This window comes from Rhea pennata, chromosome 11 (assembly GCF_028389875.1).
Source record: "Rhea pennata isolate bPtePen1 chromosome 11, bPtePen1.pri, whole genome shotgun sequence".
Lineage (NCBI taxonomy): Eukaryota > Metazoa > Chordata > Aves > Rheiformes > Rheidae > Rhea > Rhea pennata.
In genome coordinates this window covers 176,480-193,545 of record NC_084673.1, presented here as the reverse complement: position 1 = coordinate 193,545, position 17,066 = coordinate 176,480, and the positions used below count along the sequence as shown (strand labels likewise).

Below are 17,066 nucleotides of genomic sequence, written 5' to 3'. Positions count from 1 at the left end.
GGCTCTTCAGTGAGCCTCCTCCCCAGTGCTGTCTGAACTCTGGGGCCTGTCGCAGACAGCTGGGGCCCTTCCCCACCGACCCCAAGCCTGGTCTCTGCAGCTCCCCAGATGTGGCTTGAACATTTTTCCCCTCCTGTTGCCCCATCTAGCTTCTGAGACCCCTCCCAGGCAGCCCCAAGTCCCTCATGCAAAGTTCCTTTCCCTATCCCCTAGCCCTGCCCTGGCTCTGCATCCCCATGAAATAGCCTACTGGCAGCCCACAGCCATGAAATCACTCTGGGCAAGTCCGTTCTGAGTCTGGACCTCTGTAAGCTGTGAGGACACACCTTGCTGGGAGGGGAGATCTGCTAAAGGGCCCTGAGGACACTCACAGACCCTAACGGCCCTGACCAGCCCAACCTGGGGCCTCCATCCACACCCAGGTGCTCCAGTTCAGCCTGGCACCCTCAGTCCCTGGCAGAGCTATGTGGTAGGTGTGCTTGCCTCCAGCACAGCCAAGGCCACCAGCACTGCCACCGCCTGTGCCTGTCCAAGGACCCTGTTGATCCAGAGTCTAACCCCACAGACTGACTGGCAGCTTGCCTTAGCCCTGCACCATTGCTGTCCACCTACCCAGCAGTTCCTGGGCTGCCTGACCCTGGGCTTCAAACTGAGTTCTTATCATCATGAGTTTGCTTGATGCGCTGTACTCTTGGCTGAATCTGGCTACAATCTCTGGGCCTGCGCTGGGCCATTTGCCCTGTTTGCCTGGTCTTGCTCAAGTGCTGCGGGGCGAGCCCTGCATGTTCTAGCACTCAGGTCCTCTTCCCATAGCAGCTGGCCCTCACTGCTTGCTGACAGTCCGATCCTTAAAACATTTCCAGATTTTGATTTTTTGCTCTGATCCAAAATTAAAACACACTGCTGAATGTTGGAATCCCCCCAGGGTTGGAAATGCTGATGAAATCTGCTTTCACTATATATGAAAGATGCTTTAGTTGAATCCTATTTGAGTAGCTCATTCTAGAGAAGAACATCTTGCCTAGTGCTCCAGTGACTGCGAGGGAGGGAGAGCAAAGGTTTTGTGGAGGGCAAGTGCACCAGTATAATATACCACCAGTTTCTCTTACAGTCTATTGTAAAGCCCAGCCTTCGCGATGCCAGAATCTGCTATAGGCTTTTCTCTAGCCTTCTGTCAAAGCTCATCCTCTCCTTTTCTCAAGTAGAACCAGCATGCCCTTCTCTTAGGGTACAAGTCATGAAGATGCTCTTGAGAGCAGGCCAGACCGACTTAACTGATCACATAAACTCAAATAGCCTCAGAGCCCCAGGCTTAGCATGCTTGGAGACACAAAGAACTGGGCCTCAGTCTAAGAGCAGATGCCCTCATTTTGACAGCTACACAGAGCTGTCGGTGAAAACAGAATAGTACAGCCACTCCTCACTGCTGGAGTTGAATTAGTCCTATATTCATATCCTTATGAATGCCATGGCTTGGATACATATCCTGTTAGGGTTGAAGGAAGGCAACAGATGTTAAACTTTGAAAGCAGTACTTTTTACTAAACAGGCACAGTAGGAAATTGCTTCCTGTTTGCATTCAGGTGATCTCAAGGTGGCTGATCTTGCAGCAGTGGGCTGAGTGCATGACAGAACCATCTATTTTGTGTAGAGCTCCATCTTGGAGAAACTTCTCTTTGCTTTGAGGTTTATGTGAAACACATCCTGAGGATGAGGGAAGTTGGAAGTACTTTAGAGTCTCCTGAAGGACAGGCTGTGATCTATGTCCTTCCATTTCAATACAGCTGCCTTCTCATCTTATCACGAATGACAGCTATAACTTAAAGGGTTTTTTTAAAAAAAACATTAATCTTATCTTTAGTCCCAAGAGATCTACTCTCCCAGCCTCCAAATCCCAAACCCTGAAGCAGAGGTAATTTTATGATTTGTATATAATTAATGTACAGAAATATACTTTCTCCGTTTTATCTTCTGGTGATTGGGCAAAATTCAAGGGAGACAACCACACCTCCAGCATATAGCTTAGATAATGATTTCTGTTCTTGGCACTTTGTATGGATGACTTTCCTCTGGAGTGAATTATATCATTCATTGCCCTGTTCTGTAAGTCAATTGCATTTTTTTAAAGCATTTGTTTTCCTTATATACATAGCAGTTAAACTCCGAGGAAATGAGATACTTTCGCCATGGATACCATAATAGCTACACTACCAAAATCATTAGCAAGCACTGAAATCTAACTAAAGCTTGGCAACTCTAATAGGCAATAATTTTCCACACATTGCTCTTTAAGTGAACAACAAATATTGAACTAACCAGCTCTGTTTGGCACCAGCATCACGTGGGTTTTTTGAGCTGGTGGTAGGGTACATATTTCTCTTCTCATAACGTTAGTGCCCAGATCTTAGCAGGGGTAGATCCTTTGATCCAGCAGAGCTTCAATGATCTCTGTGTGGTCTCTCACATCAAGTTTGACGCAATGTTCCTGCTGTACATTGCTGATACTCTCACAAATGGGAGCAGATACTAACTCATGTGAGAGGAAGGGATATTTCGGTCTAGATGGAGTTGTGTTACAGAAAGCAGCATAAAGAGCAGTTCTCATGTTCACACCATGCTTCCTGAGCAGAAATGAGCTTGCCATGCACTGTTAGAGAGCACCCTCTACTGGGAGTAGCTTTGAAAGCTACTCTCAATGGTGGAAAAGCTGTCTACTGTCAAGCACCTGCTGAACCAGCGCACCAGAGGAGCTGGCTGAACAGAGAAATGAGCGCTGCAAAGAGGACCACTGCAGCACTCTGAATCACCTCCTAAATTCACCGACAGTAAAATGTGAATGTTGTAGTGGATTTGACTTGCATTTGTAAAATGGGGGCCAGGGTCTATGATTGTATCACAGATCCTTTCTTGGACTGGGGAAAGCTTGAGAGAAGGCATGGCAAACCTCTCCTAAATTGCTGCAATTCATGCGAATTTTCAAGAAGACTATAAATGCCTGCAGCTAACATAACACCACTTTTACTCTGATTAGCTAAAATTCTTATGCGCTAGTATGTGTGACTTTGCCCTGCTGGTCCTCTCTACTCTGGCCACAGCAAAGTTGGGTGCAGGACAACAGCTTACTTCAATTGCCAAGGTATATCCAACTTCAAGGGCTTCATGCCTGAAATGTTTTGCAGTATCTTTCTTTTTGTCTTTAGAAGAAAACTAAGTAATTTTAATTGTGTTGGTATCTGAGGGAATTATCTCAGGTCTCAATAAAAATAAAGGAGCTTTAAAATGCTATCATGAGTATAAAAATCACAGACAAAAATCAATCAATATTGCAATTAAAATACAGTCTTAATGGAATTTAAATACATACATGTTATTGTGTACAGTCATTTCTAATCATTAAACAAAATATTCTTAGCTCATCACCCCTGCTACATTAACAATGGGATGTGATTACTTTTTTCATACCTCAGCAATATGTAACAATTAAGGCTATCCAGTTAAAAGATAAATATTTCTACTTTATAACTATGCCTTAAGGAAATAAACGCATTAAAATTATACCAAGTACTTCAGATTATGTTCTTCCTTTCAGAAAACAAGAAAGCAAAAACTACATAGATATTTTGATTAACAGCTCAGCGATTTTGTTACATAAAAATCTTTAAGCGTTGATCAGCTAGATGTGGCCAATGAAACTTTGATCTCACTGAGGTCAAGGAAACATTGCTATTCACTTCAGCAGAGCTCAAAAGGATTTGTGGTTGGAGGGCTCCCTTATTGCTGTCTGAATGCCAGAGCAGGCTAACAAACAGTGCTGGTTCTCAGGACCACAGATGTCCAACTAAGCCTGCTCCCTTCTTTACACCAATATGTGAGTACAGGCAAATTGGATGTACTGGCCTCATTAATAAAATATAAAATGAGGAAACAGAACGTTAAAAAAATCCCCAATTCCTCTCCAGCTTCAGTTCAGGACCCTGCACAAACCTTTTTTTCCTAGCATGTAAAATGAGATTATGGCCTGTCAGGTGATAGAGGGCAGAGCGGGCATCAGAGGGTGTGCATCAGCTGAGGGACCCACTGTGGCCCCAGAACATGATACTGCTCTACATGATGCACGTCCAGGCTTTAAAGCAGCATTACAGATCCTCTCTGTGAAGACAGAAAAGCGGGGGGAAGGTGGGGGAGGAAGAGACATAGAGGCACTGTGGCACATAAGAGCACGGGATGAGGTACAGTATGGGAAAGACTCACGGAATTCAACAGGTCCGAGCAGTTGTTCAGCAATTAAGTGCAGCAAAGACTATATGCTCTCTCTTCCCACCAAAGGGAATAAACCATGCTGAAGGTTTATTGCTCAAGGACAAAGGGGGACAGAAGTTCTAAAATAAATAGAGTTAATAGTTCTTACACCTTTTCAGCTTCTGTTTGAAGATAGCGATGGCATAATAGTTTTTAAATTTCACCAGGAAAATGGGGATTGGGATGATAATAGTTAACATGCCAAATACTGCGGCTAAGGCCGCCGTCACTTGGCCAACAGTGGTGAGAGGGATGATGTCTCCGTAGCCCACTGTAGTGAGTGTGATTAGAGCCCACCAGAAGCAGATGAAAATGTCAGTGAAATGCAGCTCCCCTGTGTAGGAAGGATTGCTACAGAGCAACTCCCCATAGAAAAACAGAGAGCCAAAGAAAAGGGTCTCAAAGGCCAAAATCATCAGCAGGATGCAGATCTCTCGGAGGATAGACTTGAGGGTGTAGGATAGAACTCTCAGGATCAGAGGGGTTTCTATCAGCTTGGATATCTTCAGGAGTTTGAGGAGATAGATAACGCGAATAAAGCCCAGCCAAAGCCCCAAACTTGGCATTTTCTGAATCTGCCCACCCACAAAGAGTTCAATATAAACTGGGAAGAGGGAGAGGAAATCAACCATGTTCAGGGGATTCTGGAAGAATTTCTTTTTGTCTGGGCAGACACAAAATCGCATTGAGAACTCAAAAGTAAACCAAAGGACACAGAAAAGCTCCAGATGAAGCAAGTAGGCAGCCTGGTGGTAATAGGGTTCATGGTAGTTATGGGAGACCTCAGAATGGCCAACAAAGGTGAAGTTAGCAGTGAAGAACTCAAATTGTGCCTTGGTCTCCTCACAGAATATGACGACAATTCCAATGATGAACAGCAGAGAAACAACAGCCAGGCACTGCAGGAGGAGGAAAGGGTACACATACCATTAGTCCAAAAAACTGGTATCACATTACCTCAAGCCCAGGATCCCTCCACAGACACAGGATCGTCTCAAACTAACCCTTCTGAAATGCTCTATTAAGAGTTGCTTTGCACAGATGTGCATTTTCTCCTTACAGGCTTGGAAAAACATATAGAATACTGGAGTCAAGAAACTCCTGTATCTGAGTTTGTAGGGAAGGGGAGACACGTCTGAAAGTTGGGGTTACATCGACAGACTCACACTGAGGGCCTCTCCAGCACTAAATGTTGACTCCAGAAATGCTGGAACAGAACAATTGAATGCTTTGCAGTCTCCAGCGTGCATTTGTTGTTCTGCATGCCTGACCTTTCAAGAAGAGGCTGGACATGCATTTTATGTAGGGACAAGGAGAAGGAGAGAAAAAAGATGCGTCTGTTAATGAGAGGATAGATATTCTGAAACGCACCAAGAAACCATTTAGTTACATTTAGTCCAGGAACAAGTACTCAGTCCTAGCAAACAGAGCTAAGATGATGAGCCAAGAAAATAGGTGGTGCCTGGAAAGCAAGTACTGTTTAAAAAACAGCCACAAAGCAAAGTTGAGAACTCAGAATTTTCTTTCATTTCTCCCACACCAAAAATCAAGCGGAAATCAAGGATATGCAGGTAAGGAGTGACTATTAAGTAGCTCAGCCTCCAGTCCAAGAAAAGGGAAAGTAAGGCATATGATAGACAATACAAGCAAAGAAGAAACCTTGAGCTTCTCCATCCTATAGACTCCCAGTCCATGGAGATGTCAGACACACATGATTTACCAAATATTAGAGGATGTACCTTTAACTGCTGGTAGTTAGGAAGTTAGTAACTGAGCTCAGTCCTGACCCTTAAGCTATGACCCTATGCTTGACTAAATTGGGAATAGCTTTAATGAAAACAACATCACCAGAGTACTGTCCATCAGAGGAACTGCTGCAATCACTGTGCATGTTATGACATTTACCCATGGTTTGCTTTCAAAAGCCATTCACAGGTACAATAATTGGACACACTCTCTAAGCACTCTGATGAATAATACTAAACCTCCAGGTTTTTCTTAAAGATACATTCGTTCTGGTTATTTGTGTTTGGTAAGGATGGAAGGGAAAGTCAGATTATCCCCATGGTCCAGCTGGTGATCCATGGATCAAAAGGACATCTATTTCTGTATGCCTATGGGAAGAGGTGGAGGACAGCTGAATTATCCTGTGAAAGGGCTGGGACTGACCTCACCTGCTACAGTCACAAGGAAGAAGAGGGACAACTGGACATACACCCTCCCCACTCACGTACATAGCCCAACATGGTGTATTCGCCAGCGATACGCAGAGAGATGCAGCCCCACAGCTGCTGAGTGAAAGCATGCCTGCATCTAAACCTCATGGTGAGGTTTTGGTTGTAAAACCTAGAAGACACTTTGAGGAATAGATAACTCATTTCTACTGTCAAAGAGTTAGTGAAAGAGAGTCAGGGTTCTGAAATACACATTTTTTTCAATCTGGACTCCGAACAGGCACAAAGCTAAAAACCCATTAGCATCTTTAACGGACATATCCCAGTAATCTCAAAGGGCATAGGCTATGTGCATCTCCAGGGATATTACCTTAGCACTGAAAGAGGAAAAGGGTTTTTCAAAGATACACCAGATCTTCGGCTGCCACCTGGTTCTCCAGCTGAGATCTATTCTTTCTGTCTGGACTATGAGACACTGGTCATCAGCCTGATTATTTTCATCCCAAATGTGAAACTCCTCTGGCTGCACCTCTTTGTTATTCAGCTTCAGCCAGCAACAGGATGCTAGCTGTGTCTCATTTATTTCCCAGAATGCCAGCTCTTCTTCTAAGACGGACCTACAGGTATCTATAGGACAGTGGAGATGTTTGGTCCTATAGTAGTTCAACACATAGCTGAAGATCTCAGCACTCCTATCAAAAAAGAACTCTTTGGTGACAGGATTATAGTCGTAGATGCTCAGGGCATGCGGCTCCGTGAGGCTGCACAGCTTGGTCCCTGGGAAGGTGCGGAGAGTGCTGCTGTACGTTTCATATCTAACTCCCCCAACATTCAGGATTATTTTTTCCTTGGAATCTTCCATCTGTGAGCAGGGAGGCACAAGTCCTCATAGGCTTTTGTTTATCTTCAGTGAAAAAGAAAAGAATACAGATTAAAAGAAGCAAAGCAAGTAAAGTTCTGGAGCAGGAAGGTTTTCAAAGATACCTTATTTCAACACCTTTAAAGCACATTTCATACCTGAAACTGTAATCTGCTATCAGGAGGAAGACCCCTCTGCCCTTCCCCATCCTGTTCAGTGACTGTTCCTACTCACTGCTCCCTGGCCATTTTGCTCCCTGGCCATTTTGTCCGAGCACTTTTCAGGAGTTGCACTGAACAAAATGACAAACATCTGGTGTGTGTTGCTCTCTCTCTCTCAACCTCTCCCCATGGGGAGAGAACATGCAGTCCAGAGTTTGTTTCATCAGTTTTGTTCATTTATTGTAAATACCCATTGCAAAAAACTCATTTGAGGCAAAAGAAAGGTGCTGGTTCTCATTCCCAGGATATTCACTCCACTGTCTCCTTTCTTCTGTACTCCCTCCCCTCCAATTTCTCTCTCCACAAGCACAGTTTCTTGCAGAGAACTTCATGTGCCAAGGGGATAGAACAGTCATCAGCAGTTTATTCTCCAAACTTTTTAGACATCATCTCCTGTGCTGAGCCTGGCATAGCAGAGTTTGCAAGAAATCTTCTTGCCTTATGAGGTCATTTGGGTTGTTCGAGTTCTGGGTTTTTTTGCCATGAGTCTTCCCTGTACAGAGTCCCATTGAGTCAAACTACATTCCCATGTGCAGGAAGCTGCTTCTTACCTGCAGTCTATCTACAAGATTCCTGGAGTAAAGCACAGAATAACATACTGCCTCCTCCTTCATGACTGGTAGACACCTCAGAATAGCACCAAAACTTGCTGCCAAGGCCCCAGGCGCTGGAAAGCATGTTCAGCTGTATTTTCCCTGTAATACATCCCTTGCTTTGCTCTCCAAAATCCAATATACCTGGAAGAAACTGATGCCATATTTTATGATCATTCTTCCAGCAGGGGAGTGAGACCAAGTATCTCCATAGCCCCAGGAGCATGGAGGACAGGTATGGAATAGCACAAGAAATGGTTGGGAGAGGGACCGGCGCTCTCTCTCACCCATACGTATCCATTTCCGAGTGTCTGCAACTCCCATTCCCCTTCCTTCCTACACATTTCTATCCAATCCGCTCTCAGCCCCTGCATTTCCAGTTCTGACCCTTCTCTTCTTGTCACAGAGCTTTTGCAAACCTGTCCTTCCTTCCTGCCTGGACTCTCTTACCTACTGCTTAGTGTGCTGAGAGCATGCACACAGGACCTCCAGTTGTCACTCTTTACTATGGTGCAGCACAGGAGCCACAGGTCACTTCTACAAGAGAACTCTCCATCCAGGATCTGCAAGGAAACAAGCCTTGCCCCAGTAGAGATTCCCAGAAGTGAAGAACTACACACAGCAAGCACCTCATTCAGCTTCATCAAAGGCTAGAAACTGCAGCTCAGTCATAGCACAAGAGAATTACTGCCCATCTGCTGTCCTGACTGTCCCAAAACATGTGAAGCCTGATCCAGCTTTCCCCAAAGTCAGTGCTAACATTCCACTAACTTCAGTGAGAGCAGGATCGGGCTTAAAGACAAATATGCAGGCATTGCTTAGCACTTGCTGCACAAAAATAAAAACATATGGATTTAAGCAGGTTAAATTAATTCAGTATTTAGCAAATCTGGAGCTGCATTATCAGCCTCTGCTCCCTAGCTGTTAAAAGAGCACAGTATTTTTGAGACCCTCAAACAAACTTGCTCTCATTTGCTTAGAATGCCAGATGCTCCTGTCTCAAATATATAAATCCCCACATGAAAAATGAGTTCAAAAGTGGTATTTCATATTCTTACCTTGGTGCTACTGCAGCAACTCCTCAACCAGAGGAAAGGAGAAAAGACTGAGAAGAACAGAGAGAAATTCAGTGAAAACAGGATGTTCAATGGCAAGTTGCCAAAGCTTAAGTCTCGTAGATGCCAGAAAATAAAACCAGCCAATAGCACAGAAAAGATGCAGAGGCCCCTCTCTCCCTCCTGCTCTGCAGCCACTCTCCCAGCTCCGGGGAGTAACACTCAAATAAGGCAACTGTCAGGCCAGATGTGCTCCTGACTACTCTGCTACCTGCTGCTATTCTAACAACCTCGAAGGACTGTGGTGTTTGGGAAATAAGTGAAGTTCAAATATCCTAGGGTAATTAAACTTCTGAGCCACAGAAAGGCGGAGACAACATGTTTCTTTCTTGGCTGTGCTTTATTCAAATTTAACATAGAAAACAACATAAGAAAACAGAGGAACAAAAGAAACACACCAAACTGACCTCTCACCTTCTAGTCACTCTCTCTCCTTTTTCGGTTTAAAGGACTTTCCCTTCATTTCTGGAGGCACTAAAGTCTGAGAATGCAAAAAATTAGCTGTAAAGTGTGATTTTTGTCAGTGATTATTCCAAGAAGAAGGGTGGCATACACTTGTTTATCCCAGTCAAGAAATATTTGCTGTCACAACGAACTTTGTGTGAAATTTCCTTTCACTTGACCTTCCAAGGCTGTTACTAGGTATACCCTCAGTCCACTTTGAATTCTCTCTCGAAAAGGGAAAAGGGAAAAAAGTTCTTATGCACAAACAGAACACAAATATTCAAGAAGGCTGTGGGGTTTACCTTCCAGTTACACAGGTGAAAAGCAGGCTTACATCTCTTTAGAGGAAGTATTATCAGATAGCCCATCCGGCTGGATTATTCATTTTAATCCACTACCTGTATCAACCCTGACACACTGAAATCTCTTATATTTGAAAAGACATTTTCCACCTGGGCATTTTTAGCTACATAGCAGTCTGATTCTTAACCTTCCACTGGCATTTCACCTGCAGCTACAGGCAATCTCACTTACAGTAAGCACCTGGATTCCCAGTGTAGTACAGGGACACCACAGACAGTTCTGGTCTCTTCTCTCAGCCAATGCTATACCAAGGCTGCAGAAACAGACAATAAATTGCTGTCAGTCTTCTGTGGGACTTTCAGGGCAATTAGCCATCTTTGTCCACCCACTTCCAACTCTGTATTGAGTAACCTCTTAGTTAACCACCACAAGCATGGCAGACATCACGAGCAATATTCTCCTTTGAACCAAACTGTGAAAGCACGTGAAAGCTGTGCCATTTCAGTCCTTGCTTTCTTTTATTTCTTAATATAACAGACACCAAATTCTTCATATCTTTCTCTCTCCAAAAAGAATGAGAAATATCCCTTTTAATTTGATCTCTGCTATGTCTCTGAGGATCTGGAAGCAGGACTCATGATTACATCAATGCACACACCAGCATTCCAGTATGTGCATTTTACAACCTTTGTGTTGCTGCTGATTTCTGAAACTCAGAAAGAATCTGGAAAGCAAAATGACGCATGGTGTTCCTATGCGCTGAATAAGACCCTTTGATTGCAGTAAACAGCTTGTGCTTTCAGATAATTTTTAAGCAAGTGAAAAGTGCAACTCTGTTTTCAGAGAACAGGGCCCTATTCCAAGTTTTCTTCCTGCTTGGTATCTTCTGAGAATTCATTTTCACTACATGAAGCACTGCAGGATTCTGGCAACAAATATCAAATCTATTCCCTGAACCTTGCATTTCTTTTGAGTAATGAAAGTCTTGTTTCAGTTTTACTGAAACTGTTTTCAGTTCAGTTTTACATTTATTAAGACCAAGGAACAAGCACTATAGCTATAATGGACTTTGCTGCATTTTTCAAAGATGGTATTTTAACAGAACTCATTCAGCTTTGCTGAAGACACCGGACCTTTTCAACTGCTGATGACTAAATCCAGAAGTCTGAGCTAACTTATTTTCTAGTCCCACAATTTTTGTAGCATTTTGTTCCTATCGTCTTTTGTTTTTAATAAAATAAACATTTTGCACAGGGCAAAATGTGTGGGATTTTTCTCCCATGCACTCATAGTTAGATACACATGGTCTGAACTATGTACTCAGACATACTGAGGTTAGTCTAAATTTGACGTGGCTTCATTAACTGCATTTGTGCTAGAGTAAAAGAGGAATTTAACTTTCCAGTTTAAAAACTTAAGAGAATGTTCAGAATAATCTGGTGAGGATGATTAACAGTTTGACAAGTGAAATCTTGCTTCTGAATATTCATCAAAAAGTTTATGTTCTTCTAGAAGTCAGTTTAGGGGAAAGACAAAAAAAATAAGTAAATCTGTGATCCTGCTGAGCAGGGAGGTTGGATTAGATGATCTCCAGAGGTCCATTCCAACCTAACTGATTCTATGATTCTACAGAAGGGCCTGCAGCTGCTCATAACGAACACTGGAGACAACTAGAGGCTGAAACAGATACCACTACCTGGCAAAAAAGTCCTTTGTGTATTTGGAACAAAGATATCCATCAAGTTCTTCTGACGTCAGACATCCATGAAGCAAAACATGAGCTGCAATTGGTCCTCACTATCCTCTTCATGCTTAAAAACTGATATTAAGGCTTGAAAGGGTCAGTGCTATTCAACACCTCTCTAGATGTGGACTGCACATGTAGGCTGAAGAACAATATTGCTGCATGAACTTGCACAGCCAATTTTCTTGCTTTTTCTTCAGATTAGCAAAAGACAGACAGACTTCACATTCCTAGCCTGCATGCTAGCTGGCTGGCTCATTTAGAGAAAGACAGACTGCTATTCTGACTTATAAGATATTCTTCTGTAAAGCAATAAGCCATCCTAAAGTTTGACCTGCATGGTGAAGCAGCTGAGACCACTTCTTGAAACAGCTTCAACAACTTTTGACATTATCTACTCACTATAGGTTATGGCACACAGGTCTTTCATCTTCCCCCTCTCTCCATTACTTGGGAAAAAAGTTCAAATCTGCCTGCTCCCCCCCTGCTGTTTATCCATTAATTTGGAGGGGTTTTGAGGCTCTAATAACAGCCAGAAAAAGTGAGCAAAGCATATAGCCAAATATACCATCTTGCATAAGGAAGAGATTACTCTTACAACTCTCCTTTCTTCCTCCTCTGCCTAAAATAGTCTTAGGTTCTTCTTAGGTTCTCACCTTAGGTTCTTCTTAGGTTCTCACCTTTGTTGATCCAGCCCAAGCCTTCACCATGAAGCTGGAGATAAAGAACTTCAACTAATAGATTGCGTGAAAGATTATTTCATTCACACAGGCTGTTCCTGAGATGTGTCACATACTCCCTAGCTGTTTAACACAACTCACAAGCAATTAAAAATTGCTTCCCAAGGGGAACAAAATGAGGTTTGCAATTTCATGCAACCACCCACATTAGCACTTCATGATGTACCTCATGGAACTATCACATTTAGACTGCACTTCTGCAAAAGCTGGGGGGGGAAGGAAAAAAAAGAGGGGTAAAACAGAGATTAAAAATTCCTGTTATTGATACTGATGTTGCCCAGAACAGATCAAAATGCAGGAAGGCCAATATTGCCACTTTTAAACACACAGCTACTGTGACATTCTCAGAACAGGCCTTGAAGAAAGAACATAATCAAATGTAACTCCCATTCACAAGTCAAAACATAGGCACCTGAGGCTATCAACTTCTGGAGGTAACAGGAAGACATCATTTGAAAAGGGGTCAAACAATGAAGTGTTTATTTTGATAAAAAGTCATAGGTATAGCTATTATCGAGATCCCAGCAACACGCATTCTTCAAGCTCACTGGAGTTCAGATAAACTGATACTCATTTTCTAGATAAACTGCCTGGGCTGAAACCGCTCCAGTGTAAGGAGCATCTGAATAAGCTAAAATCAGAATAACACCTTGCATTTCTTTTGTGACTTCCTTTTCATAATTGGCTATTCAGGCAATTATGCAAGAAAGTCCTCTCGTGCATTCCTGGATGTTCTTCGTCAAATGGAGGACATGTAAGAAGCCGAGGCACTGACTACAAAATTAATTTACTCCAAGTCATAAAGCCAGAGGCCTACTGTTCCATTCAGCAACAAAATCAATATCCATCTTTCCATCAGCTAGGAAAAGATAAATGAAGTTGCACTCAGACGGAGGGCCGTATTCTCACACTTCACACACAGAGATTTTTTTTCTTCTCCACAGAAGCAGAAGATTTCTCTTTTTCTTTTAATTTTCTGTACAATATGGTTTTGTGTTTGTGGATAATGTAATCAAAATATACAATAAAGCAATTATTTTCTTACTGTTCTTCAGTTTGTTTATAGGTAAAAATTACAGATTCAGCTACTATCTAGTCTAATCTACCAAATACATTTAGAGAGCAGAAATAAAGCAGTAAATAATCAAGAGTTACTCTTTAACAGCATTCCAAATAAAATGTTACAGTGCAGAGTTTCACATTGGTGCAGCTATAAAATCAGAACTTTGGTTAAAGAATACAGTTGAGAGAATTAAGGTTCTCCCCTTATTTAGAAAAATCTGTGCATTTGTAACCTGTTGATACAATGGTGATTTTGATCTCTAGGTGTGCTGGACAATAAGACAAAATTAAGAAAACTAAGTGGTAGATTAAAAGGGAAGCTTCAGAAAGGACCTAAAATACTCATAAACATTGCTGCAGCATCTCTCATCCTGTGTCTGGACCTTGAAGACAGCCTAAAGCTTGTGACAGGAACCGGGAGGTATGATTATAGTTATTTTGCAGCTAGAAAAAGAAAATAAAGATGAAACATGCAATGCGAATGGCATGATCACTGCATGTTTAAGAGCATGCAGAATTGAAATGGTATGATTAAAATCAGGAAATGCATTGAAAATGCCACACAAGCCTCTGTCAGAACTTACCTTCTTGTTCCCCACGACTTAATTTATATTTAAAAATAAAGGGTCCAGACCCTCAAAGTCTGCAAAGAGGAAGGAACTGCAATTACCTTTATGCTACCAGCTCTTTTATTGTTACATCATGCAAACAAACTACAGAGTTATCCTACCGTGCTTTCCAGGACAAATGGCATAGCCTCCGTGATGTTCCATACCAGCTTGTGTACCACTGTTTAATATTATGTCACTTTGTGAACAATGCACAATGGAAGAGAGTTAACTTGCATTTCTGCAGAAACAAAGCATGATCAATAGATTAGGAAATCTCTTTATTTGATTTCTCAGTTTTCCTGTGATCCTCCTTTTTCCAAATAAGAAACATAATCTGGGCAGAAATTTGACAAAGACTGTTAGGAACTCAAGTAAGGCAGAATAGAAGGTTATTTACAGTGGTCAACATGGAAAAGGCCAAAATGAGCAGAAGCTGATGTCAGCTTACACTTACTGTTTGGGCACTTACAGACAGACAGAAGGATGCTGTTCTTGGCTTGCACTCCAAGTAATTGGACTGAATTGACTGTGGGCCAGCTGAAGTAACCAGCTCTTTGAAAACAAGCAACCAAGACTCCTTCAAAGCAGAGCCCTTTCCTTCCACATTATCCCCTGGTGTCTGCGGCAATGGGCTATATCAAAGAGACTAAGTTCAAGGGACATGATACACACAGCATCCCACAGGAGTCAGAGAACACAAATGAAGCAACTTCAGCATCTACCATTAGCACACAATCATAATTATCCACAAGATGGAAGAGCAGAGGGGCAACGCTGTTGATGACTTCTGTCCACATCGTCTTTTTTTCTGGATTCTTTATCCCACATATCAGCTATCCAAAAAGAGAAGTAATAACTGTGTGAATACTCTCCTCTCTGGGAACGATAAACAGAGAAGACTAAAAATCTGTTGAATGACACATCAGATCACAGGACAGAACAAATCTGCAAAGTCCACCATTTATTTGCTGATAGAATTTTAACACAGTTGATCAGAGCCCAGAAACTTCCACAGGCCACATTCTCAACACAAGAAGCAGGGATTCTTGTGCTGGGGACTCTTTCCTCAGATTAAATGGGAACAAAAATAGGTGCAGCTGAAAGCAGTAGCGGAGAGGGGACAGAGCAGATGAGCCATCCTATTGCAAGTACGTCCTGGAAGATGTGTAGCACTGTAAGTAAAGAGGTAGCTCAAAAGAGAGAACTGCATGGCAGACACAGAAAGCAAAAAAGGTACAAATATTTGCTCTAAATTCTAAGTCCTACGTCACCAAATAATGCGTGAATGTTGACAGGGATGCCAACTGAGATGGGACCAATGCCCTGCCTATGCAGGATATAATCTCCGGTATTTTGCACAAGGCATCTACAAACTTCCCTTCCTCACATTCATAGAAAAAATCCACTATTCTGGACAGCTGAGTAGGCAGAAGATGCACCTTAATGAATAAAGAAAACCTCTTGTGATAAGATGTCACCAAAGAACCTGTGCCATCTCTCACTCCCTCCCAATCCCCACTAGGAGCTTTGGGAGTTGAACAGTCATAACCCCTTTCATCAGATTTTTCACTTCTCCTCAGGTTAACCCACTCCCTGCATCACACCCAAAACCAGATGCTCAGTCCTTGGAAACAAGAGTCAGACCATGTCTCACAATTTGCTGAGTGCATAACTACCTAATTTGCCACACATAAAGGTAAGGTTTTGTTTGGAGTCCTCTGCAGCTTTTAGTAGTCTGGACCACTTATCTTTCCTGACTAAAACACCAGGCTCTGCAGGATCCTCATCACCTTCACAAAGCAGTTTTAGTCCACGTTCTGCTCTTTCAGATTGGCTCTGTGGTCCAAAATGATAAGCAATTTAAGAGATTAGAGGACTGTGGAGGAACTGGAAAGAGACAGATTTACAAAATGAAGTGTAACAGAGATATTCCTTTGTGTTAGTTTCCTAGGAAGATAACCTAACAAATTTATTTATGTGCAAAAGATGAGGGCACATTAGTGGCTAGCTCATCCTGAGACCCTTGAGTTCCTGCAGGCTGGAAGTAATGCACATCTAGACCCTGAGCTATTTAGGGAACTGGAAATTACAGCTGATGTTGAGATGTTGAGTAAAATAGAAGTAGGATCTGTTTATGGAGCGGTTTTCAAAAAAAAAAAAAAAAAAGGAGTCAAAACTCAGAGAAAAGGAGTTGAGAACATCAAGCTCTGATGGCAAACAACCACTTCTCCCCATTCAGAGTAAGTAAGCCCAGAAAAACAAGCCACTGAGCTCTGCACTTAAACTTTTTTTCATTCTCTATAGCAAATGTTGCCACTAACTGGTAATAAATCTGCTGAAACAGACATGATGATTCTCATTTTTCCCCAGCCTACACTTAGACGTGCCTAATGTCCACTTGTGCCTTTTAACAAGTTATTCTCACCTCAACAAAAAAGACAATTGCAATAATTCTCATCTGTTGATCATCTTCATTCATGAGGATGACGTTTCTTTTAAAAGATTATGTATTCATAACACAAGCTATACAATTCACTACAGACCAAAGCAGAAAGCAGCTATACTGCAATTAGAATTTTACTATATTAGCACATGCCACTTTGTAAAAATATCTAAAGAATTCCCTATCTGCCTATTTGGATGGCAAGCATTCAAAGTCATTTTCATAAGTGCCTACTTCTGTATATTACACAAGTCTGGAGAAGGCAAGGCAGTGCTTTCGGGAGGTATTATCTGAAAGAAAATATTAACAAACAGAAATACCCCTTCCATGATCTCACCTATAAACTTATTTACCATAGTAATACCTGAAAATAGAAGAATTGGATTTCAGCTGATGTTCTGTTGTGGCTCAATTCTTCTTTATCCTCTTCTTTTTTTCCTAAGTTCTTACTTATCCTC

General features: G+C 42.2%; 1 protein-coding gene across 2 annotated transcripts; it reads right to left on the bottom strand.

Moving 5' to 3' along the window:
* Positions 1 to 3,323: 3,323 nt before the first annotated feature.
* On the bottom strand, positions 3,324 to 9,236 carry LOC134145304 (potassium voltage-gated channel subfamily C member 3-like). Of its 2 annotated transcripts, XM_062584675.1 has the most exons (4): positions 9,205 to 9,221; positions 8,105 to 8,300; positions 6,844 to 7,377; positions 3,324 to 5,198 (listed from the first exon to the last, which is right to left on the bottom strand). In XM_062584675.1, the coding sequence occupies exons 3-4, from the start codon at positions 7,333 to 7,335 to the stop codon at positions 4,395 to 4,397; spliced, it is 1,296 nt and encodes a 431-aa protein (XP_062440659.1). In that variant the 5' UTR covers positions 7,336 to 7,377; positions 8,105 to 8,300; positions 9,205 to 9,221; the 3' UTR covers positions 3,324 to 4,394. The 2 variants fall into 2 exon arrangements, with proteins under 2 accessions (XP_062440659.1, XP_062440658.1); XM_062584674.1 differs by lacking the exon at positions 8,105 to 8,300 and having other exon boundaries at positions 9,205 to 9,236.
* Positions 9,237 to 17,066: the final 7,830 nt, after the last annotated feature.

What these genes read in the sequence shown, in the direction of transcription:
- LOC134145304 (XM_062584674.1), bottom strand. Translation starts at nt 7,335, where the DNA reads ATGGAAGATTCCAAGGAAAAAATAATCCTGAATGTTGGGGGAGTTAGA. An exon ending in TTTCCTCTTTCAGTGCTAAG is followed by an intron (nt 5,199 to 6,843) that starts GTAATATCCCTG and finishes CTCCTCCTGCAG; the next exon opens with TGCCTGGCTGTTGTTTCTCT.